Source organism: Pleurodeles waltl, chromosome 1_1, assembly GCF_031143425.1.
Source record: "Pleurodeles waltl isolate 20211129_DDA chromosome 1_1, aPleWal1.hap1.20221129, whole genome shotgun sequence".
Classification (NCBI taxonomy): domain Eukaryota; kingdom Metazoa; phylum Chordata; class Amphibia; order Caudata; family Salamandridae; genus Pleurodeles; species Pleurodeles waltl.
The window spans coordinates 364,809,138-364,834,994 of NC_090436.1; the positions used below are offsets into that span (position 1 = coordinate 364,809,138).

A 25,857-nucleotide genomic window follows, 5' to 3' on the forward strand; every position below is an offset into this window, starting at 1 on the left:
ACATGCGCCGACGTTAAGATGTGGGAGAATACGAAGCGTGTGAACGGCAGAGTGCGTGGGATGAAATCAGCACGCGCAAAGAGCATCACCATTCTCTAGGTAAGAGCACAAGAGGCCTAGTTCAAATACTGTAAGTGCTCGCATTTAGTACTGTTGATGCCGCTGTACTATGGTGGGACCACCGCTCCCCTCACAGTGATCTTGGATGTAAGGTGATGAAGGTTAGACGTTGAAGATAGTCACTCAAAGGTTAGCCACTTTAAAGATTAGTGGCTTCAAACTTTCGGTAGAATCCCAATCACCATCCAAATTGAGTGTAAAACAGTTCTGCTTAGGGATCTGGGGCCAGATGTAAGTAGAAAGCAAATTGTGAGTTGCAATTTGCGAGTCCTTCCGACTCGCAAATTGCAACTCGCAATTTGGAATGCAGAAAGGTGTCTCAGACACCTCCTGCGACTCGCTATGGGGTCGCAAAGACCCACCTCATTAATATTAATGAGGTGGGTCGCAGTTTGCGACCCCATAGCGAGTCTGGGCACTCACGGGGATGGTGGCCTGCTGGAGACAGCAGACCACCATGTCCGTGACTGCTTTTAAATAAAGCCGTTTTTTTTTTTCTATCTGCAGCCCGTTTTCCTTAAAGGAAAACGAGCTGCACTTAGAAAAAAATACCGAAACCTTTTGTTTCGTTTTTTTTCAGAGACCACTGCCTGCTCTGAAAAAATAATTTTGTGATCATTCACAAAGGGGAAGGGGTCCCATGGGGACCCCTTCCCATTTGCGAATGAGTTACCATCCACTTCAAGTGGATGGTAACTGCGAGATGATTTGCGACCGCCTTCGCGGTTGCAAATCAACTTACATTGCGGTGCGAGTCGCAAATAGGAAGGGAACACCCCTTCCTATTTGCGAGTCGGAAACACATTTTGCGAGTCGGTTCTGACTCGCAAAATGTGTTTCTGCATCGCGCGCCGGCATTAGCGCCTCGCAAATGGCGTTTTTCGCCATTTGCGAGGCGCTAATGCCTTGCTACATCTGGCCCCTGGTGTTGAGGTCCTTTTGCCCCTCGTGGACAGTCTAATAATGAGGAGGAGTCTCCAAACAGACGTAATGTAGGTTCATTTATTTTAGCACCTCATACACAACTCTTCCCATTAGCTTCCATCATAGCCTCAACTTTTCCAAGTGGTTTCGTAACCATCCAATATCTTAGAACTCCCCCACATTCTCTACGCTAACATTCCACAAGACATTACATCAGATACCACAATTGCCATTCCAGTAAGTCTGCTCCTAGTGGTTTCACTCTCTGAGTACCCTTTAGTAAAGTGGCCTATACTTTTGTAGTAAGTGATGCCTCCAATACCTCACTCAACTCAGATAAAATCAGATGTGCTCCTTCTATGTAGTCTCAGATCTCTTCTACTTATGTGGGAAACAGTTGTGGTCATAAAGATTGTAAATAACTATTGGAAACCTTATTATTAACCACTTGTGTGTGTTCAATCTGCCAACGATATTATTCATCTATAGTACACCATTTCATGGAGTTTGCTTCCTTAGTGCTCAAGCCAATACCCTACCTCACCTGTCACTCTCTCTATTGAGTGTTAAAAAGCACACATGGACAATCCACCAGAATCAGGTTGCTTCTGATGTACTGTAACATATTTCCAGTGGTAGTACTTCATATAAATACCTCTTCATGTAATTCTGAAATATGAATCTTTCTTGGTTCTTTCATTCAGTGTTACATGAAAGAACATGTATAGACAAGACGATCCATATCCATGAATTTTACCAAGGAAGTACACAACACGTTTGTTTTTGTCAATCTCTCTTTTGGCTTTAGATGCAAGTAGGTGGAATATATAAAAGGGAAAATAGTTCTGATGAAGCATTGCTCAGTAGTGAGAACATGTAAATACAAACAAAACACATGGGCACTACAAGCCCCAGTTGTTCAGTTATTCACTTTCATTTGCTATGTACTTCCTTATACTTCTTTAGTAAAATTCATGGATTGTCTTTTCTACACGTTTGTTTTTCTTGTAATATTGGGTGAATGGATTGAGTAAGGGTAGTATCTCAGAATTATATGAAGAAGTATTTCTGTGATGGCACATCTGTTATAGTACACCCTCACCATGGAGTCACTGTAGGGTTTATGTACAAATCTAACTAATGAAATGTATTTTGAAAGTGCTTGATAAATTCAGGCTGGTTCACTAAGGTCCTCTCTAGTTCAGCAGTCTTTATGCATGTGTTATACCAGATACTGTTTGCTGAGGAACCCTATGAAATCTGCCTGACAATGCAGGTGCCATGTATCACCACTTTCTAGACATCCCATTGCAGCCCCCTCAAAGACACCACCTCTTTGTTCTGATCTGTGTAATTGTTGAGTTCCATACAAATGTGGGATTCAAAAATTAAATCCCTCATGTGAGTGAGGTTTTGGTGAATAAAAAGAAAAGTTTGGAATTTGGAAAATGCACCCGATATTTATCCATCTTGTGAATTTGTGGAAATAATGCACGCAATTGCCCAGTCAGCCTGGTGTCAGTACCAAACTTGAGGGGAGATTCATCTAAAGCTCTACATATAACATCTTTAAAGTCTGCAGACCAAATCATCGGAACATCCAGGGTTCAGTATTGTCAACAATTTATGAATAAAAGCAGTATCAGCTATACTAAATGAATAAACATTCAGTGGGAATAGTTCCCGTCCATCTGATTTCACATACACCTAAGTGTACCCACCCTATGAATTTTTAACCATTTCTGTGGTGTTGAAAGCTACATCCCCTCCAGCTAGTTAGCTACGTCTGATGCATAAGTGGAGTATTAGCAAAAGAACTCTTGGCCCTGCTAGTTCTTTGTTAATTTAGAGAGTGGTTCATTCAAGTGCGTTTCCTATAAGAATGTAGTAAGCTAGCTATTTATATAGTGTGCCAATGTAGGGGTACACATGCAGATAGTCCAGATGACCCTTATTTGCTAACAGGGCTTAAATTAATAATCACAAATGCTGTTTGTATTGTAGTATAGGCGAGCAGTTTATGCTTATCAGAGGGTAGTGTTAAGTATTTGTTGGACCCACATATTCAATAAATGAGACACACACTGAAGAAGAAACTTGAGACCAATTTAGAAAAATAACATAGATTTTTATACTAATTTAGACAGGGAGATGGTTGGCGAAGTGCTAGCAGGCCTCCAAGACTTTTGGAGGATGCACAGCTACAGGAGCTGTCAGGTCTTTGCAATTCTCCAGGGCTGGAGGAAGTCGGGTTGCATATCAAAGGTGGCAGGGGTTTTGAAGCCCCTGGCCTTGGTGTGCAGATTCACTAGCCATCCTGCTGGAGGAGGTGATAAAACCTTCTCAGGAATAGGTCTTGTTTCCTGAGCTCAGAGAGGGCTGGCTTTTACTGTGGATCTGAAACTCGCCTGTGGTGGCAGGCTGGTCGAGATCAGTCAGCCAGCACACTAAAAGACTAGTAGGTTTCAGGGGGCACCTCAGAGGTGCCCTCTATTTGAATGTCACACTAAATCCAATACTGGCATCAGTATGGATGTAGTAAGACACCGTAGGTTTCAGTAAAGCCATCATGTAACTGGGGAACTCTTGATCACCAGTGCCCAGTACATATACTTAGGATGGCTTCCCTGTTCACTTGTATCTTGTAGTAATTTAACTAGATAGCACAGATGCAGATATGCCCTCACATATAATATATTGCATCCTGCCTTATGTCTATAAGGTCTGATGTAGGGGTGACTTACATATATTATATGCAGTGACTTGAGCTTGGCACACAGTGAGTGTGTCATGTCGTGTTTTCACACATGGTTTACACCACGTCACACAGCCTACAATGTCAATCTGCATGCTATTTGTGTGGGAGTCTATTAGGGTGGTTTAATACATGCTGCAGGACCATCTTTAGTGCCCATGCCATAGGTACGAGGGATACCATTTACTAGGGACTTAGAGGTGCTAAAGTCCTTGCCAATTGGGTAAAATTAGACATTTGACTCTTTAAGGGGAAAGAACATTGGCACTGGGGCCTGGTAAGCAGGGACCCAGTGCACTGTCAGAGTCGGAAACCAGCATCTAGTAGTACAAATGGGGGCAAAAAGTGGGGGCTGAACCTGCAAAAAGCTGGGTTTCCCACACAGAATGCCGATATGCAGATTGTCTTCTGAGGTACAAAAGAACCTTTATCAGTGTAGGTTTTGAGACTAAGGACATTCTATGATATCATTCTTAGGTGACCAGCCATATAATGAACACAGGAATTCCAACAAGTCAGGAACTCAAGCAATGATGTATCTCTCACATGCATCAGCAACAGCTTTTCTGTTTTTATTATACCATCAATCCAGCCAGTTCCGAGCTGTATTTGTATGGGTAACTTTTTATTTTTGATGAATTTCATGTTTGTGGGGAAAAATAATCATGTATCTAAGATCATTTTTTCGGAGCCTGCATTTCACGACATCAGATGATTTAAGTTGCCTGTACACCATTTCAGTTTAATCCAGAAACACTTTGCAGCCTTCAAATTTCACTTCAGCCCCCACCTTTGATTATTGTCATATAGCATCACAGTCATGAAAATTCAGGAAGCATGTGAATATTGCTCCCACTGGGTTTCAGCGGAGATTCAAGTTCCCACTACACTCTTTCCAATTAAAAAAAATAGCGAGACCAACTGACATTATAGAAACAGTTAGATTTTCTGCTCTCTGAAGAGAGGTTCAAAGGTGTGAGTAGACTCCTGGAGCTTAATAGTTTGAGTTGCTGAGCATCCTCACGGTCTGGTGCTTACTGGTTTTTAGGTCAAGCCTAGGCAACTTGCATGCGCTGTCTTCAAGTCATGCTGTATTCACTGTGTGAGCCCGCCTCCTGCATTCGATTTGCTTTTGTCATTGTCATTAAGACTTCCTTGCTTCTAAGTGGCTAATGTCTGCTGCGTTTCCCACCTTTTTCATAATTGTTAACTCCCATGGAGTAGTGCCGGGGGACTTGTCTGCTTCCACTTGCGCCATTTTAGTTTGTGTGGTTGGAACTTTTTTCCTTTATTTACAATGGCACTTCTGTGGGGGTGTGTGCAACTGCACACCTTTTATCAGCACAGTGCCCGTAGCTGCTTGCATATTAGGATCTTTTCAGCGCCGATGACGAGACTCGTAGCCAATTCCCTATTTCCAAAGTCGGCTGCCATGGTTGTTATACAAAGTGGCGATGCCCTCAAATAATCACATTTTTCTGAACTTTATCTTTCACTCTGAAGCAAAAAAGAAGTGTTTTCAAGTGAAACCTTTAATGCTCACAGGTTTGGGGTTTTGTTAAACCTGACGCAAACTCTTTGAAAATTTGTCCCTATGGGTCTACTCTACAGAAAGGAAGGGGGTAGGCACAACAGGGGATAGAGGAGACAAGACTTCTGGAGGATGTTAGTATGTAGAAACCAATGGAAAAGGAAACTGCATGAGCATTTAAGGCTGGTGAGATAGTCAGGGTGGGTGGCTGAAAATTAAAAGATGCTTGGGAGAGCCAGTTACTCACATGGACAAATAAACACACAGAAGCACGCGCACATTCACACTAGAAACATGCAGACAACATAGTCCTGCCCAAAAAGAACGAACCGCAACAGAGCTGTTTGCTTCCTGTGTCTGAGTTATCCCAGCGTGGCATTGCTTGTAACCAGAGCTTATTTTAATTTGCGTTGCAAACAGATGTTTTTTATTGTGCCTCAGCTAAATACTTCAACGGAAAGCACAATGCATTCTAAACACATACACACTTTTATTTAATTAATAGAAAAAAATATTTTATTAAAACGCATTGTGAAGCATTTGTGCGTTTCGGAAAATAAACAAATAGGTTTCTACTGCGCGCATACATGTTTTCTGAATGATTTTACGAACGCTTTGGTTCCTTGTGATGATTTAGAGTGTTTATTTTTTTAATTCAATGGTTGAAATAAGCTTTGTGTGTCCCTTTTCTTTTCTGTATTTTTCTTAAGCGCAATAACAAGTGCACCCACTCTCCATTAGCCATACAAAAGCTGGTATTCAAAATGCATCAAAAACACTTGCATTTTCTTTTTTTGTATTTTTAAATTGCACGTACCTGACCCAAATCTATTGAAGCGCTTTACATAAACACCAGTTATATTACACAAAGACGCATTCATTATGAGCGAGCGCAAAGCGCTCCGTCCATTCTGTAATCCCTTTTTGGGCTTCAAACCACGCCCACGTCACATCGGTCACTTACATTGGTTCATGGGCTTGCCTTTTAAAATCCGCTTGCCTTCATTTGTGAAAGGCATTCATACGTCATGCCTTTTCCGGTGTTTAGCCCACCTACACAGCACCAGTAAACTACTAAAATCATGCGAGGCTCAGTGTTTTCAGCCTGGGGTCCGGACTGCACTATCTGTTTATTTTCCACGCAGCGCAATCGCGCTGCATTTTACATAGTGTGACCGAGCCGTGTTTTTTTTTCTTTACAATGCTAATAGCTTTAACTCGAGCAAATGCGAGACCCGTTGCATTGAAAATGCTTGTTTTTCTGTAGGCATGGGGATATTGACTGATTTGCCAAGAATCACAGGATGCTGAGACGGTGCCGAGACGGGAACCCTCAAATAATTACATTTTTCAGAACTTTTGCTTTCGTCCCAAAGCCCAAAAAATGTGTTTTCAAGTGAATACTTTAATGCTCAACACAACCTCTTTGGTAGATCTGTCCCCAAGGTGTGTACTCGAACATAAAGGAAGGGGTAGGCAAAACAGTGTAGAGGAATCAGGGCTTCCGGAGGACATAGAAAACTATGGGGGAGGAAAACGCATGAGCATTTAAGGCTTGTGATAGAGTCAGGATACATGACTGACTATTAAGAGATGCTTGGGAGAGCCAGGTACTCACATGTACGAGTCAGCTCACAGAAGTGCACGCATGCACACAAACACATACACTATAAACATGCAGACAACATAGTCACGACCAACCCAGAAACACAAAGCACACCAGAAGTGCGGTACAGAGGGACATCGGGAAATAATTCAGTGACAGCCTCTTAGTGTAAAAGGACATTTATTAGGACAGCATTGCAACAAGCAACACAACTTTAACTTTTAATCTGGAAAAACGCAACTTTAATAACGCCCTCCCTTTAACATCTCCTCGCTTATCCTTCCACTCCAAACCCTCATTTTGTTTCCATTCCCCTACACACTCCCCTTTTCCTTTCATGCCCCATTTGTTTCGTGCGTACCCCACTCAAAGCCTTCACCTGCTTGTTTATTCCCTGGAAGGGTGGCCAAGCCCGCATCTGACTCACCACCCTCCCCATCTCCTGCCAACCAGCACAAACCCATTTGGCGTTTTGCTGCCCCACAGACACGCTACTGCAACCTGACCTCCTCAATCCTTGTTCCTGATCCACATGTTTTCCCCCCCACAAATCCCCAACCAACAGTCTCAAATCCATCAAATAGTATGCGTTCCCTAACGTGGACAATTGTACACCATCATCCCTAAAGAGCGCCTCGGCCTGCTCTGTAATGTCCTCGTGCTTCAGGATTTTTATCCCCTGTGCCCAGCAAAAAACTATCACTGCTCTGTTAAGTTTCCTACGAGCCCGTTCTATGGCTCAATGTTTGACTGCCCCTCTCCAAACCCTACGAGGTACAAATTCTGTCCACACCAAGCATGTGTCATGCAATTTCTGTTTGATAGCTTCCAAGTCTCTCTGCATGTGTTGCAGTAGCGTGAGTCCTGCTAGTTTAACAAGATCATTCTCACCCAAGTGGATGATTAACAAATCTGGGCATCCCCAGTTCAGTAAGTTAGATGTGATGAAAGGAAGCAGGTTACCCCACTGCATGCCGCTCTTTCCCCACCAAAACACCTTGTGCCGTTCACTGGAAAGTCCCAGGGCTCGACCATAGATTTGTTTCTCCGCGAATTTCGCTGCCCAGTGGATAAATGAATGGCCTACAAGCCACGTGACCATCTTACCATGCGGTGGACCATATGCGTCTCCTGTAACGGAAAAATAACTGTGACATATGCTCTCATAGCGTGACATTCCCCCCGCCAACTGTTGTTGTTCCCCAGCCTTCAAGGCCTCACATAACGTTCACAGCACCTAGACTTCCAGTGACCTATCGCCCTGATCTTCGCCCAATCCCAACCTAAATGCGCCGCAGCCGTGGATGCCACGATTCTGAACGAATGTGTGCCAAAATCCATAGCCTGGCGGCCCGTCCGTCCCAAAGCCATCCTCAATACTCGTAAGAGCTGAAAACTGGTAAGCTTAGCCCCAGACCTGTGTACAAACACCCCAGCTTCCCTGTTTGAAAAACTCAAGGATAGAAACTTAATCCATTCCGAGACTGGACAGGCCAAAGGATTCCCCCTTTTTTCAACCACACCCACTTCCCTCTGCCTAGCTGGTCGGTCTTCGATCGTTTAAGCCAAATACCCAAACGTTCGCCGTGTAAGCAAACCTTCCTGTACCGTACCCCTATTGCTGCTCCAACCCCCAACAGTTCCGACACACGAAATGCTCCAAAAAACATCCACACCATACATAACCGGAACAATGCCAGTTCATATTCGTCTGCGCAACACACAGGCAGCACATGCAACAATTCCAGCAACAATTCAAAATTGATAGGTTCTCTGGCCGCTCTACCCTCCGCTGATCTAACCCTGCCCCAACCCTTTAACATCGTCCCCAACAAATTATTTCTAGCCAGGTCGTGATAAATAAACAGCTTCCCATAAAATGACACACCTGCCAGTTTTCCACCAATAGTCGCCGCTGACCAACCTTTCTGTATCATGAACAGCACAAAACGCAAGGCCCGACGCTCTAACTGTTTACCCTTCTGCAGCCAAAAATTCCCTGCAAACCGCTCAAATGATTGAAAATCCAACCAGGCCAGCCGGTAACTTTGCCGAGTGGATTCCGCTAAAGACATCTCCACCAGCCCCGTGATCATCATGCCCCCCACTCCCAAATGTCTGCTGGGACCGCTGTCTTGTTCTGTTCTGCTCCTGGCGGCAGGTTGAGAAAACGCTGCCAATGTGAACGAGACAGGGAATCCACAATCTCATTGAATACACCCGATATATGAGCAGCTTTAAAGATCACATTCAAAGATAAACACTGTAACATAAATTGGCGCAACAAGCGCAAAACCCTAAGGTCTCTTGCCTTTTGTCTGTTAACCAGTTCCACCACTCCCATGTTGTCAACTCTAAATAAAACTGTCCTGTTTGCTAACTCCCGCCCCCATACTGCCATTGCTACCAAAAGGGGAAAAAATTCCAAAAAGGCAATACTCCTCCCTTGCTGCAACCATTGTGCTGGCCACGACTCTGCGCACCACCTGCCGTCCCAAAAAACTCCAAAACCATTTGCTCCAGCCACATCTGAAAATATCTGTACCTGCCATACCGTCTCAGCCTCACAGAAGAACATGGATACCCCATTGAAATGCTTCAAGAATGTTTCCCACACCCTCACGTCTTCTCTCAGCCCCATTGAAACTCGTATTCTGTGGTGTGGCATCACTGCTCCCGACATAGCCAGCCCCAACCTTCTGCAGAAGGTCCTATCACCTCTGACTACCCTACAAGCAAAGTTGAGATAACCCAGCAACTTCTGTGCTGTTCGCAAATCAATTTTTCGTGCCTCCTTCACTGTACCCAAGAATTCCAGCATCTCTTTGACTTTCTGTGTTGGTAATCTGGCTGTCAGGGTAATGGAGTCTAGCTCTATTCCCAAAAAGGTGAGTACCGCTAAAGGTCCTTCTGTCTTTCTGGGGCCAGAGGCACCCCCATATGTCGCGCCATGTCTAGAAAAGCCGTCAAAGCCTTCCCGCAAGCCCCGGAGTCGCCCTTCCCTACAAACAGGAAGTCATCCAAATAGTGGGTCACCGCATAATCTGCTCTTGCTGAAAACCCACTGCATGAAAGTGTTAAATGCCTTAAACAGGGCGCAAGATACCGCTCAACAAATGGGAAGGACCCTGTCCACGTAAATGGCCCCTTCAAATTGCATCCCCAACAAGTCAAAATCTCCCGGGTGTATAGGCAGGAGTCTGAAAGCTGATTGTATGTCACACTTTGCCAATTCAGCCCCAGAGCCACAACCCATAACCAGTTTAATAGCGTTGTCCACAGATGCATATAATACTCTGGTGTCCTCAGCCGCAATAAAATCGTTAACAGATGCGCCCTCCGGCCATGACAGGTGGTGTATCAATCTGAACTCACCCCGGGCCTTCTTCAGCACTACTCCCAACGGGGAGATCATCAGGGTTTGACTCGGACAATCATAAAAGGGGCCCGCAATTCTGCCCAATGACACTTTCTTATCCAGTTTACTTCTCACAACCTGTGGCAATTCTTTTGCAGACCGCAAATTGTCTGCCCATCGCCTTGTACGTGGACCTTGGTAACTGACCCTAAAACCCTCCTGAAAACCCTCTGCTAGCTTGATTGCTGTAGCCCTATCTGGGTATCTGTGCAGCCATGGTATGAGGAAGTCTATCCTAATTGGCGTAGGCCCCCTTTGGAGCAGGAGGGCCCTGTGCGCCTCTGCCCTTGGATGCTCTCCATTGCTCTGCTGGACTGGAGAGCGAAAAACACTGCGTAACCGGGTGACGGCCCCCGCATTTGGAGCAATCGTGTTTGAATTTACAAGGCTGTCTGGAACAGAAACCCTTGTTGAAGTTCCGGCAAGCTCCCGTCGTGTTAGTCGAGGTTCTCTGCCCCACGCCCGCCCCTCCTGGGGCAGGACATGCCTGAAACGGCTTATAAACCACAGGCAGACCACTAGCCATATGGGTAGATGCCGTGGATTGTGATGACGCCATCCATTGCATCCATAATTCTGGGTCTACATTCCCCCAAGGCTTGTCGGGATTGACACTCACACGGGCCCTGAACTCCTCGTCATAACTCAACCAGGCAAAACCCCCAAAGTGCATCTGTGCCTTTCGAATGATGTCCATATATTTGAAGAGTGCTATGGCCCTGTCTGTATATTTCTCGCAATATATGCTTGCGAAAATCAAGAATGCACATGTCCAATTATCCATGGTAATTGGTACCCTTGGCCTACGGGCTAGTTCCCACTCTTCTTCCTTGGAACCCTCATTGGCCTGTATATCACTATGCAAGAGTTTAAAAACATCTACGTACTCGTGCCTCCATATTCTCGACTTTGTTTTGTCTGCCACATGTGACCCCAAGGGCATGGCCAGTCCCATATAAGGAAGCTTCTTTTTGTGGCCTCCATCTTCTCTGCCCCTGTATTCCCCCCGGCTACCTTGACCCCGCTCTCACCTTTGGGTGGCGCACTGCCCTGCAGCTCTTTCCCTTTCTCACTGCCCTGCGTGCCTTCATCTGCTAGTGTGTCAAGAATCAAACAGTCACCTACCCCAATGGACTTCCGTCCCGGAACATCACCGCCCCCAAAGCCATCCCCCCAAACCTACCACCATTGCCCTTTACCTCTTCTTTGTGTTCCCACAGGCCGCCATACCTTCCGGGGCCCTCGGCCACTTGCTTGTTCGTGCCACCTTTCATATTGTTCTCTGCTGATAGCCCGATCCTGAAAGATAGAAGCGGAAAGAGGGCCCACCTGTCTTCTGTTTCAGCTACCATGCGGCGTTGCTCCAGGATCCTGGCTTCTAAATCCCATGCTTCGCCCATGTCCAGCCTGCCAGGCCTATGGCCACTCTGCCCTGACCCTGTAAGGGGCCCAGGCGCACCTCCCCCCGGCTTTCTTAGCTTGTACCTTGCTTGCCTTGCCTTTTGCCGGGCCACCCCCTTGCCTGGGGCCCTTGCCATTCTTTTTTGCTTCCACAGGGGCCCCTGCTGTATCACCTCCCCCCCCTCCCCGGGAAGAGACAGGCCCATAGGTGTCATCTGTATGCTGGGGCACGGGAGCTCCTGCGCCCCAAACTCCTGTAAAGGGGCCCGTCCCCCACTGGCTGCTCCTGTTGTCCTTCACTGCCAACTACCTGTTGTTCCGGTGCTGCCCCCTCTACTGCTGCCTCTGTTTCACTGGCGGGTCCCTCACCTTCACCCATCTGGCTGGAGGGGGAGGCTGCGCCCCACCGCCGCCTTTTGGGGCTTTTTAGCCCTTTCAGGTGAAGTACAAGCGGCTACAACTGCCGCTACCGGGCCAGGCGTGCTGCGCGTCGGCCGCACCATACCCACCCAGGCCTGGTCCAGAACCCCAGGCCTGAGGAGATCAGCCCGGCCGGCTTCGCCTAATATTCAAAGTGCGGCCTTTACCACCTCGGCGACATAGCTGGCTGCCATGGTGCCAGGCGGGGGCTCTCCTGTCCTTAACTGCCTGCAAGAAGGTGTGTCCGGCCGCTACTCGGCTCTGCAAATTTTTTTTTTCCATTTTATTCGGTCGGCGTGTTATCTCTAAAATGCGCCGCCATTTATAAATTTAGTATTGACCTCCCAGTCGACGAGCGTACTCCAAATGCTCGTCGGCCTGCCGCGCACATCCTTGTAAAAGATTAGGAATGCCGGCGAACCGCCAAAGCGGCCCGGCAATCACGCGCAAGTGCACGCTGGCGGAAACGCGCGTTGAGATAGACTCGCCTCCGCGTCTGTTCAGAACTGCCTCCCTTGGCGTGCGAGCGGTAAATATGCTCGTAGCCTGCAATATTTAAAAGTAATTAAAGGCTCCCCCCAGGCCCTACCCAACTCTCACTTGCCTGTCAAATATATCCCCGGGGACCGGCTAAACTAACCGCGCGATGGGCTGCGCGGAAAGAGGCCGTTCCCCCCCCCCCCCCCCCCCCCCCACCCCTTTTATTCCCACCCTCAAACCCCACCCCCACTTACCTAGGACCAATCCCATCCCGGCTCCGTCACTTCCCCTTCCCGAAAGAGCCCCCGGAAAGACTAGAGCGGGGCTCTTTCACTCCGCGGGCCCCTCCAGTGAGACAGCCAGGCAGAAGGACGACAAACTGATCAATACTTCTTCTCACTTGAAGCAAGCAGCTGGAAGCAAAGTATGCTTCCCTAGGGCTGTCCTCCTCTCCAGTGTGACGCTCTCGCCCTCCCTCCTACTCTCTTTAGGTTTTGGTGAAGACTCTCTAGTTGGGCATTCCACCCAGCTGGACTCTAAGCCCCTTCTGATATTTACATTGGGCTCTTTTCAGAGACTGTGGTAACCTGCGGGCACCTCATCAACACAGTATAAATAAATAAATTATCTTTGGTCTTGCCAATATTAAAGATCACGCTCCTTCCGGTGCGAACCGGGAACCATCATGGCTTGACTGGGGCAATGGAAGACTGAATCGTAGTTATGTGATTACCGACTAATTGTTGTGTTTCCCTCCTAAACAAATCAAGAGATCTCCTCACATAGCCGATAGTTGGCTTGGCTACTAAGCAGGCAGTGTTGTGGTTTTATTTTTTTGCATGATTTTAGGAAAGATAAATTCTCGGGAAATAGCAGCTTTGTTCCGAGGACAGTTTGCTGGTTTACACAGAGGATTACTCACAGCCTTGTCAGATCTTAGCTGTGGTTACTTCACGGGTGCTTTACCAGAGCACTTTTCCTTAAATGCAAATTAGAGAATATAGCAGCTGGGAAACAATGGGGCAAATTGAATATAAGACAACACTGGCATTATGCCAATCTCGAGTAAATAAGTGCTTCCGCAGCATCATTTTAAAGTTTCCAAACATTTATAACAACGGCTAGGTACAAAATGCTGAGAGTGAGTGTCAAATTTAGATTCATTTCACTGAATTCTCACTCAAAGGTGAATGCATCAAATTATGCTATTTTTGAAATATTTCAACATAAATATTGGGCTTGCTCAGGGGTAGAAGTGTGACAAGGCTGCATAATGCATATTCTTTTCTCCACCTAGCACTTCCGGCAATTTAGCCATCCCCATCTCTCTCGTTCTCTCTCTCGCTCTCTCTGTCTCTACCTGTTTCTGTCTCTCTCTCCCTCTCTCTGTTTCTCTCTCCACACGCTCGTGCTGTCACTCTCTTTCCCTGTTTCCTGTCACGTATCTCTCTCTGTTGCTCTTCCTCTTCTCCCTCACATTCTACTCTCTCATGCTCTCTTTCTCTTCTTTAAGGGCCAGATATACAACACATTTTACCAGTCGGGCCGTTTGCGACTTGTAAAATGCATTTTCCTATGTACCAACCCTATTTATGAGTGTGTAACCTGTTACCAACTCAGAAAATAGGATTTGCGCACTGGTATGTATGAATGTTTTGCGACCCGGAAATGCAGTTCCAAAACGTTTGCAGATTACCACCAATTTCAAGGGACCCCTTCCTTTTTGTGAATGGGGGCACCAACATTTTTTCAGAGCAGCACTACCCACTCTAAAAATAAATAAAAAAATTAAAAAAATTAAAAGAACATTTTTCATTTTTTAAATGCATTCCATTTTCCATTAAGGAAAACGAGCTGCAGTTAAAAAATAAAAAAAAAACAGCTTTACTTAAAAAGCAGTCACAGGCATGGTGGTCTGCTGATCCAGCAGGCCACCATCCCTGTGTGTGCTGGCTATTCCCAAGGGGTCGCAAATTGCAACCTGCCTCATGAATATTAATGATGCAGGTCCCTTGCCACCCATTTGGGAATCACAAACAGTGCCTGAATCACTGTTGTATATCAGGTTTTGCGACTCACAAATTGCGAGTCGCTAAAAATCGGCCCTAAGTCCCTATTGCTCCCTTCTCCTCTACTCTTTGTTGCTTTGTTGCTCTCTGTATTGCTGTTACTCTCTCACTCTTGTCTCTGCAATCTTTGCTGTATCGGCCCTGATCTTGCTCTTTTTCTTCTCTTGCTGTTTCACTTCTTTCGTTTCTGTTGCTCTTTCTCTTCCTCTTTTCTGTTGCTCTTTCTCTTCTCTTTCTAGTTATTATCTTTTTATCTTTATTTTTCTCTTACTCTTTATTTCTTTTTCCCTTGCTCTTTCTCTTATATTTCAATGCCTCTCCTCATTCTTTCTCCTTCTTTCTTTGTCTCTTTCTGTCTGTTCTTTCTCTTTCTTTTATATTACTCCAGCCTAACTAGGGGACCGCATTCATCGAGACATAAATGTGATAGGTAAGTACCAGTGCTGTTTACATGAGTCTTAAGTTGACACTGATTGATATGTAAGTTAGTGAAGCATACCGCCCAACTTAACTGATTGACACTTATTGTTGGTGATGTTGTTACTGGTATGCACTGTTGTGCTTTAGTTTACACTTTTATGATTGATTGTTACATCTCAAAGCAGAGTGCATAAGGGGATTTTGGTGTCTTTTTTTTCCTTCATTATCGCATATGAGAGCACATCCAGATATGTGAGTTCAAACAACCAGTTGTACAAATATAACACTTTATTTACTTTCAAATACAGTGCTGTAATGTACCTATTAGTGTAAAAGCTTCCACGCTAAAGAACAGTAGATGTTGTAGCACCCAGGATAATGTGCTGCAATTTCTAAATACTTATAAGGTCCCAAAGGCAAGACCTATTGGCTAAGCCAATACTTGTTCTGCAATTGTTATCACCGGAATGGTTATGCTGACTCCATGGTTTACAGAAAAGGAGAGTGGACAAGCCTTATAAACTGCCATTTTCAAGACCGTAATCTGTTTTAAAATCTCTTCTGGAGTGCCACACTCTAAAATAAAGTAGACCATTTTCCTGTGAAGTCGGTTCCTGTTTGAGTCATATATATGGAGTCTGTAGAAAGTTGGCTCTGTATGTACTATTTCAAAGTAAGAAATAGCATGCACAGAGTCCAAGGGTTGCCCTTAGAGGTAAGATAGTGGCAAAAAGAGATAATTCTAATGCTCTGTTTTGTGGTAGTGTGGTCGAGCAGTAGGCTTATCAGAGGGTAGTGTTAAGCATTTGTTGTTCACACACAGGCAATCAATGAGGAACACACACACAAAGACAATTCCAGGACAATAGGTTTTTATATAGAAAAATATATTTACTTAGTTTATTTCAAGAACCACAGGTTCAAGATTTACAAACAATACTTTAAATGAAAGGTATGTCACTCAGGTATCTTAGGAACTTTGAATTATCACAATAGCATGTACAGTTTTGGCAAAAATGGCAATAAGCTATTTTAAAAGTGGACACAGTGCAAAAATCAACAGTTCCTGGGGGAGGTAAGTAAATGTTAAGTTCACAGGTAAGTACAACACTTACAGGGTTCAAAGTTGGGTCCAAGGTAGCCCACCGTTAGGGGTTCAAGGCAACCCCAAAGTTACCACACCAGCAGCTCAGGGCCGGTCAGGTGCAGAGGTCAAAGTGGTGCCCAAAACACTTAAGCTTCAATGGAAATAGGGGTGCCCCGGTTCCAGTCTGCCAGCAGGTAAGTACCCGTGCCTTCGGAGGGCAGACCAGGGGGGTTTTGTAGGGCACCGGGGGGGGGGGGGGGATCACAAGCAGGCACAGAAAGTACACCTTCAGCGGCACAGGGGCAGCCGGGTGCAGAGTGCAAACGGGCATCGGGTTTTTAATAGGAATCAGTGTGGAGACCCGGGGGTCTCTTCAACGATGTAGGCAGGTACAGGGGGGGCTCCTCGGGGTAGCCACCACCTGGGCTAGGCAGAGGGTCGCCTGGGGGTCGCTCCTGCCCTGGAGTTCGGTTCTTTCAGGTCCTGGGGGCTGCGGGTGCAGTGTGGTTTCCAGGCGTTGAGTTCCTTGAAGCAGGCAGTCGCGGTCAGGGGGAGCCTTTTGATTTCCTCTGCAGGCTTCGCTGTAGGGGTTCAGGGGGGTCAACTCTGGTTACTCACGGGCTTGCAGTCACCGGGGAGTCCTCCCTGTAGAGTTAGTTTTCCGCAGGTCGAGCTGGGGGCATCGGGTGCAGAGTGGAATGTCTCACGCTTCCGGCAGGAAACGTGTGGTCTTTAAAAGTTGCTTCTTTGTTGCAAAGTTGTAGGTTTCTTGAACAGGGCTGCTGTTCTCGGAAGCTTCTTGGTCCTTTTAGGTGCAGGGTAGTCCTCTGAGGCTTCAGGGGTCGCTGAACCCTGGGGGATGCGTCGTCGTTACAGTTTTTCTTGAAGTGGGGAGACAGGCCGGTAGGGCTGGGGCCAAATCAGTTGTTGTCTCCGTCTTCTCTGGCCGGAGGGGCGGGCATCTGCACTAGCTGGGATGCCCTTGGTGCTGTAACAAAGGGGGTGAGACTTTGAGGCTCACCGCCAGGTGTTACAGTTCCTGCAGGGGGAGGTGAGAAGCACCTCCACCCAGTATAGGCTTTGTTCCTGGCCACAGAGTGACAAAGGCACACTCCCCATGTGGCCAGCAACATGTCTGGTGTGTGGCAGGCTGGCAAAAACTAGTCAGCCCACACTGGAAGTCAGGTATGTTTTCAGGAGGCATCTCTAAGATGCCCTCTGGGTGGGTGTATTTTTACAATAAAGTTCACACTTGCATCAGTGTGCATTTATTGTGCTGAGAAGTTTAATACCAAACTTCACAGTTTTCAGTGTAGCCATTATGGTGCTGTGGAGTTCGTGTTTGACAGACTCCCAGACCATATACTCTTATGGCTACCCTGCACTTACAATGTCTAAGGTTTTGCTTAGACACTGTAGGGGCATAGTGCTCATGCACCCATGCCCTCACCTGTGGTATAGTGCACCCTGCCTTAGGGCTGTAATGGCCTGCTAGAGGGGTGACTTACCTATGCCACAGGCAGTGTGAGGTTGGCACTCCCTGCCAGCACACACAAGCTGGCAAGCAGTGTTTCTGTGCTGAGTGAGGGGTCCCTAGGGTGGCATAAGACATGCTGCAGCCCTTAGAGACCTCCCCTGGCATCAGGGCCCTTGATACCAGGGGTACCAGTTACAAGGGACTTACCTGGGTGCCAGGGGTGTGCCAAATGTGGAGACAAAGGTACAGTTTAGGGAAAGAACACTGGTGCTGGGGCCTGGTTAGCAGGCCTCAGCACACTTTCAAATCATAACTTGGCATCAGCAAAGGCAAAAAGTCAGGGGGTAACCATGCCAAGGAGGCATTTCCTTACAGAGTCATTTATGATTGATGGATGCAGCACAACACATTCTTTATCTTATTCTTCGGCATGTTAATAGCTCTTTTGCTACTGTTTGTGTTCCTGATGTTTGGTTCTTATTCTTGGAAGTTGCTCAACCTCTTCTTCTCAATGTATTGGCCTGCCTCCTTCCTCTTCAGTGATGTCAGGGAGATATTGGTGTCTTCCTATATACGTCTGCATTAGTCGTCACCTTCAACCAAGAACTATGGGGGGTTTTGTCTTCTGTAGCTTTTTCCTCCTAGCTGATACACTCTAATTTAGAAAATTGATACTTTTCATGTGAACTATTACATGAATGGTGGCACTACTGCTACTGGGAGAAGTCGTCCTTTCCTCGGGCAGTCAAGAACAGAACTTTTAAGTGTTCTGCCCCTGGCAGATCGTGCCAACTGCAGCGGCTTGTGTCGTTTCTGTTGGTATAAAGTCAGTTTTATTTTTGAGTGTGACCCGTGAAACTTTATTGGCACCGAGTAATGCTAAGGGAGAAGGTTCCTCATCAGTTCCTGATGAAATTGAAGACGCCGCAGTCGACTCCATCTCAGAAGATTTTGCCACTGGTGAATATTGTAGTTTTCTTTACTTGCACCGCCTTGTTAGTTTTATTTTTAATCATGCTAAAGATGGCCTCATATTCTTCCATTGTTCTGAAAATACTGACTCCAAGGGACACAGGCCTAGAGATCTCAACCAGATGGCAATATAAATCTTTATGGTGCAACTAACAGGATTATATTCACAAAGTCTTGCTTATGAGGATGATTCGCATACATAAATATGAACTGTAACCAATTCACTGTTGATCCATAGTGAATTAAACTACCATCTGAGGCTCAGGTTGGGAAGTAGGGTAGGAGGCTTCATTTTAGTTAATGGCTTCAGTAGAGGCTCCATTGCAGGCATGAAGGTTTCGTTTGCTTCATCTGCCCAGTGAAATATGAGCATGCATTGATTTCCAGTATATGCAGACACTCTGTGCATCCACGTGCCCTATTAGTAATTGCAGGCCACAGTTGGGGACCTGTATCAACTCCACTGAGCAGATAGGTGCCAGTTTGGAGAGGGGCATCTCTTAAGCAACCAGGTGCAGGCCAAAATGATTAAATTGCTACACCGAGATTGTCACACTGCAGAATTTAGGATGATAGGCTGCAAGTCGCACTCAGTTTATAATCGAACAATAACGCAAGCAGGGCATCTCTTTGAATTATTTTCCATGCATGCCTACTCTCCACGCCCATCTACCAGATGGTGCCAGAGGAGTGGAAAAGCCCCCTTCTTCTCCAGTAGGTGCCATAGCAAATATACCGACGTGGAGCCTCTGTCCAGCATTGCCAACATGATGAGGCCTTGGTTCTCTTTCCTGGGTGACATTTGGGTGGAAGGCATTGCATTCAACATGGAGACAAGGGTCCTAGGATGCCAGTCCCCAGTAGATGAGGGCTTGTTGTTGCTGAGCAATGATTGGCCTTCCCCCTCAATGTAACTCCGTAGTCCAGTGCCATAGGGGAAGCTGACATGCCACAGAATAATTAATAGGGCTACAGAGTCAGCAGGCCTATCTGCTCACAGCCTCAACAGAAGAGAAAATATTAAGCAGGTAATATGCCATTTATTGTGTGTTGAGAAGATATTAAGCAGGTAATAGGCCATTTCTTGTGTGTTGCATATTCTTATCTTACAAAGAAGAATTGGCAGTGTGTCCATGGAAGTAGTATTGTATTTTGAAATACAAAAATGTGTTTTGACTGCATTGCAAAATTGAAACCAGCTGGTCTTTAAAATTATTCACCTTTTAGGAAACCTCGAGCTCAATGTTTTACCTGCGTCACATTTACTTGCAAGGCACTAATATTTTTGTTTATTGCTATAGGGAAGGGAAGTATGGCCATGCTGCGTGCTTTGGTCTGCAACCAGGGTGTCTTCTTCCAAGTGGCGAAAGAATGATGTCCATAGCTGCATTGGTGACCAACTTTACTCAGCCGGCGGCAGATCGCCCTTCCTTGTTAAGACATGATGAGGTTAAGACCTTCTTTCACGAGTTTGGCCATGTTATGCACCAGATCTGTGCACAAGTCAGTAAATTTATATATTTCTCTTTTTGTTTAATTTTATTGTGGATGCAGGTGTAATTCATATTCAGGTGGAGGGAGCTTAAGATGTAGATATAGTTATAGTTCACTTGTTCAGAACAGTTTGTTTGAAGTTAAATATTAAGAGATTGATAGTTTTTTCTGTCCTGTAGACCTTTGCTTGCACGTCTTTAAAAAGAGTTTAATATATTGATTGAAAATGCAGCCGAACGCCTGCCCTTCAGAGTTTCAACTACTTTTGTGAACCCCCTTTGTTTTTTTGGGGGTAGGAAGAGGGGACTAGGGTGGTCACACCCACTAGATTTCCGTATCCCCATAAGGGCTTTTGTGTACATGGAGAAAAGGAAAATTACCAGGGATTCTCCTCTTAATTGCACTTACTTGTTAATGGTGATGATTAGAATCCAAAAGACCTGCTAGAAACTTACTCCTGTAAGATAGAAATAAGGACCCCCACACGAAACAGTCTAGAACAGTGGTTCTTAACCTTTTGAATTCTGTGGACCCCCACGTAATCATTATTGTAACCCGGGGACCCCCATTGAATCATTATTGGAATCCGGGGACCGCCCCACTGAGTCATTACTGAAAGCCAAAGACCAGAACCCATGCATTTGCTATGATTTGAACCAGAAAATAATACACAAAAATACCAAAACTTGCATTTACCAAACAAATCTTTACATCATTAAATATTTCGTATAATTCACAAACAAATTTTAAAATATATAAAAAAAATATTTTAATGGGAAGGGTGGAGATTTTCCGAATTCAATTCAGGCCACTCATCATCCATACTATATTCTGTTTGATGCACTTGCACTGCTCCCACAATGCAATCCGACCATACTAACTTAACTTTTAGCCTCCAATTTCAAATTCATTCACAGAACATTTAACAATTTTACACTTTGTTTCTCTTTTTATGTACACTTTATCAATCTGTTAATATTATTATATTTTCTAAGCTGTCGCAGGCCCCCAGGCGTCCCTGAACCACAGGTTAAGGACCACTGGTATTGATCACACTACTTGCCTTGGTACATTGTATTATTGTTCTGTTAGTTGCCAAGTCATGTACTACCTCCTAAATACCTGCTGTAGAGGATCTTTAGTTACGTCTCCCATAATGTCCCCTAGAATCTAGTAAAGTTCCCTTCATAAGAACCCCATGTTTGAAGAATCAGTTGGAGACAATGCTTTAATTTGCCGTATTTAAGAACCTTTAGTATCTGATACATTAAAGACCCTGATCATTGCATAAAATGGTTTACCTTATAGCTGCAGCCATTGTTAAAACCCAGCAGGACATCCCTCTGCAAGTTAAGTAGTGAACAACAGAAGACTTGCCAATTTCGTGTACACACATTAAAATATTATTCTGTCAGCTTGGAATGAATAAAGCAAGTAACTCTTATTCATTTTCAGGTCTAATACACACTTAAGCAAAGAGAACACACCCTGTGCACTAATACAGACCACATTAATAAATATTGAAGTTGATAGCACACCCATACAAATATTCGCTGAAAAAAACAAAGGTTACAGGGACGTTATAGTTAGACTCACATTTTAAATGTACAAAACCATAGAAATTCAGCTGTTAGTTATCTCAAGTAACTATAACCACTGCCCTAAGGTAACTATAAATGCGTTCCCGCCATGCACAATTTCTTCAATAATTTTACTGTTGATGTTTCATTTATATTTTTAATGATGTTATAGAAGTTGTCATGAGTGCTGTAATAACAGGTAATTAGCAGTGCATGGCCAAGGCACGAGCTATAGGTACCTTAGGGCACCGGTTATAGTTACTTGAAATAAATCTAACTATAACAGCTAAATTTCTATGGTTCTGTACGTTTAAAATTTGAGTCTAACTATAAAGTCCCTGTATCCTTTGTTTTTTTTCACAGAATTTCTATGTTTTTTAAAATTTAATTCAATCTCTTCCATGCACGGCCTCTGGCTGTGTGTGGCAGGGGTGGGCCGCAGGTCCTGGCAAATTGCCAGGCCCTGCGGCCAACCTATTATAACCACCCAACCCCACACCACCATGGCGGGGGTTGGCCGCAGTGTCTTGCCTATGACCAGGTCCTGCAGCAACCCCCCTCTAACCATGCACGCCCTTTGGCCATGCGCTGTAGGGTTTGTCTGCAGGGTCTGGCCTGCGGCCCGGCCCTTTTTCCAACCCCCTATAACTACCCAACCCCACACCATGCACAGTCTTTGGCAGGGGTTGGCCACAGGGCCTGCCCTGTGGCCAGCCCTGCAGCCAAGCCCCTTTAACCACCCAACCCCACACCACGCATGGGGTTGTGTGTGGGGGGGATTGGCTGTAGGGTCTAGTTGAGAGAGAGAAAACAAGCGAGGAGGGGGAAGGTTTTTAGGCGCTGAGGAATGACCTACTTAGACTGAGATATTTTAGGACAAATTGAAAAGTGAAATGTATTTGTCCAGTAGAAAAAGAGTCAGATGACCTTTCAATATGTACCTTAATCATTTGAAGTTGAAAAGAAATTAAAGTAAGGAAATTATTACTGGATCACCCAGACTAGAACCCTTACATTTCAGTGTATGTGTCTGAGACCTTAAGCTCTAGGCCACAGGTGACTCCTTACATTGCAGTGTCCAGATATAACTATGACATTCAACCCACAGATTTGGAAGAGAAAAAGACTTAAATGTTCCATCACCAGGAAAGTTTAACAGTCAAAAGACTAATAAATAAGCAGACATACTACCATGAGTTAACAAGTTTAGAACCTTCAACCTACTGAGGGACAGTCCAAGAGCTTTACCATTAGGCCACAAGTGCCTCTGTTGTGCTGTGCAGCAAAACATAATTGTAAGTGACAGGATTGCCGGGGGAGCCATAAGGCTCCTGTGGTCCCAGCTGGCTCCTGACTCCTGCAGGAGCCGGCACTGCTCCCGCAAGCAGGGAGCTGCTTTAAATAGCAGCTCCCTGCCTGCAGGAGCAACATTTTCATCATATTTGCGTGCAGGGAAAAAGATGAAAACTCCTCTTTCTGCAAGCGGGAGGTGTTTGACAGCTCCCGCGTGCAGAAAGCAGAGTTATGTTTCCTTTTACTTGTTGGGCGCTGTCAGCTCCCACCAAGCAAAAGCAAACCGCTACCTCCGGACGGTGGGCATCCCAGTGGTAGCAAGAGCCAGCCCTGAGGCAGAACCCCCTACTCTAGTCGGGTCAAGTAAGTTACACACCAGAGATAACCTTTGCTTACCCTCTGGTAGCGTGGCTTAGAGCAGGCAGGCTTATCATCAGAGGCAATGTGTAAAGTGTTTGAGCATCACACCCACACAGAAACACAATGAATACACCACACAAGAGGCTCCTCAGAGGATTATATAAAATTATAGTATATTGTACACAACATAGACCAAAATTATATGAATCATAAATACTTTGCATATTATGCATAAATTATAAATATTCTGCGCATGATGCAGGAATCGAATCTCACTTTAGATGCAGCAAGTAACTATTACATAAACATTACTTTACATGCATGTGACAGGTACCCTCCATAGGAACACAGTATCTCTTTAAAGGCAGAACCCTGTTTGCAGGAACAGCACATATATTACACAATACTACCATACACACATAGGGCGCAGCGCACCTGTTCTCCTACTACCTGGTTAAGAGGCGTTTTGGCCAGTTCCTAAATGCCGCAAAGCTGTGAGGTATTCTTTGAGGTCTCACCCCGTAATACGAGTTGACTAGCAAGTGCCTCCAAGGTACAACCCAATATAGGGGTACAAACTGTAGGGCTTGGCGGGGACGCCTTGCTGGGTCTCCCTAGGTGGAGGGGAGTCAAAGGCAGCTGTCGGCGAACAAGTGGTGCAGCTGCCAACCACAAAATGAAGACCCCTTCTTCCTGGACGCCTGTGAGGTCGCTTCTGACCTGGCCTTTGGCTGGGAATTGGGGTGTATCCCTGGTGTGAGGCTGTGTGTGTTGGCAGGATGCAACTCCTTGCAGCGCACCCAGTACCTTTTAGAGAGCTACTGTTTGGGTCGCTTGCGGGCACCCGGACCTGAGGCTGGGAATTGGCGTAGGGTCCAATGGTGTCACTCAGCGAGCCCGCTCGAGGAGAAGGGCCCGACTGAGGGGTCTTTGCAGTGCATCGCTGAATCCTGCACGCCAGTCTGGCTGACAGGGCCCCTGGGAAGGCAGTTCTCGTAGTGCGGCAGTGGACTAAACCAAAAAGGCATGGCATGCTTAGCCCAACTAGATAATTGCCCACAAAAGGAGTTTCAGGCTGTCCCTGGTGTCAAGCTTGTAATTTACAGAACGGCCATAAGGACTGGAAATAAGCACTGGGCTCGACGCTCAGTAACACCAGCTGGTAATTAAATATGTGCACAGGAAGCAGAGCACTTTCACTTACAGGATGGTGCCATCGTAGAATCAAGGAAAGCACGAGGTCTTTGATGTTCCTGAGACCCTAGGGAGAACATGGGGATTCCAACAAGCCCTTGGAGATCACTTTGGGCTCCAGTTGGAAGGGTACTGCTCCTCAGCAAGGTAAGGTCAGCAGGCGGGAGGGCAGCTCAGAAAAGCAGGTAAGCAGTCCGTTAAAACAGTCAGTCCAGGCAAAATGACAGTCCTACAGCACAGCAGTCTTTGCTCCAGCAGAGTTCTTCTGAAGTCGAAAGTTGTACAGTTTCAGCAGCATATCCCTGGCTCCAGACGATTAGCCCTTTGTGTGAGAGCAGCACACAGCCAATACAAATGTTACGTGTGAACCACCTCTACCTCTCCCACCCCCGGAAGACTATCAGTATGCAGATGAATGCAGATGTATCCCCTGGTACACCCAGCCCTTCCTATGTTGTGGCAGAATAGCCAGTAGGCACAAAGTGTCGCTGTCACCCAGGGCCAAACGTGGATTGGAGACAGGTTGCAAAGCACATAGCTATAAGCACAGAGAAATGCCCACTTTCTAAAAGTGCATTTCTAAAATAGTAATGTAAAATCCAACTATACCAGTAAGTAGGATTTATCATTCTATACATATCAAACATGAGAAAGTTACTCCTTTCTGATCAGGAGTCGCCACTTAAAAGTGTATAAAGGTATTCCCAATGCTAACCTACGAGAGGAGCAGACCTCACAGTAGTTAACAATGGCGTAGGCTGTTTGTCACTACTAGGACTTGCAAAACATAAAAGTACATGTCCTACCTTTTACTTACACAGCACCCTGCGCATAGGGCTACCTAGGGCATACCCTAGGGATGACCGCTGTGTAATCAAAGGGGAGATTAAGGCTTGGCAAGTAATCCTAGTACCACCTCCCCTCGCTGTTTGGTGCCTCCCTTCCCTGCTGTCTCTTTCAACTCTGCTGAGTGTTGGTTGCAGGTGGGAGCGGTTGGTCGGCTCTCCTTCACTTTTTCCCTCCTTCGCTCATTGTGCCCCCTGTGCCTGTCTTTCTGTTTTCCTCTGTTTCTCATTGTGCCCCCCTGTGCTTGTCTTCTTGTTGCTTGGGCCTGTCTCTCTCTTTTTGTGCCCCCAGCGTTTTGTGCATTCGGCTCCCGTTGCCATTCCTGCCATTCTACCCCCCCCACACTTTTGTCTAGCCCATCCTTCACCCCACCGCTCCCCTCATATGCCAGGACCTACTTAATGGCGGTC

General features: G+C 45.8%; 1 protein-coding gene across 2 annotated transcripts in view; it reads left to right on the forward strand.

Annotated features, from left to right (window-relative positions):
- NLN (neurolysin) overlaps window positions 1–25,857 on the forward strand; it is a 220,771-nt gene that overhangs the window by 124,918 nt on the left and 69,996 nt on the right. For both annotated transcript variants that reach the window (XM_069222853.1, XM_069222861.1), the window contains exon 9: window positions 19,982–20,183. In XM_069222853.1, the coding sequence (XP_069078954.1) occupies window positions 19,982–20,183 (202 nt within the window). The remainder of the gene's footprint in view (window positions 1–19,981; window positions 20,184–25,857) is intronic.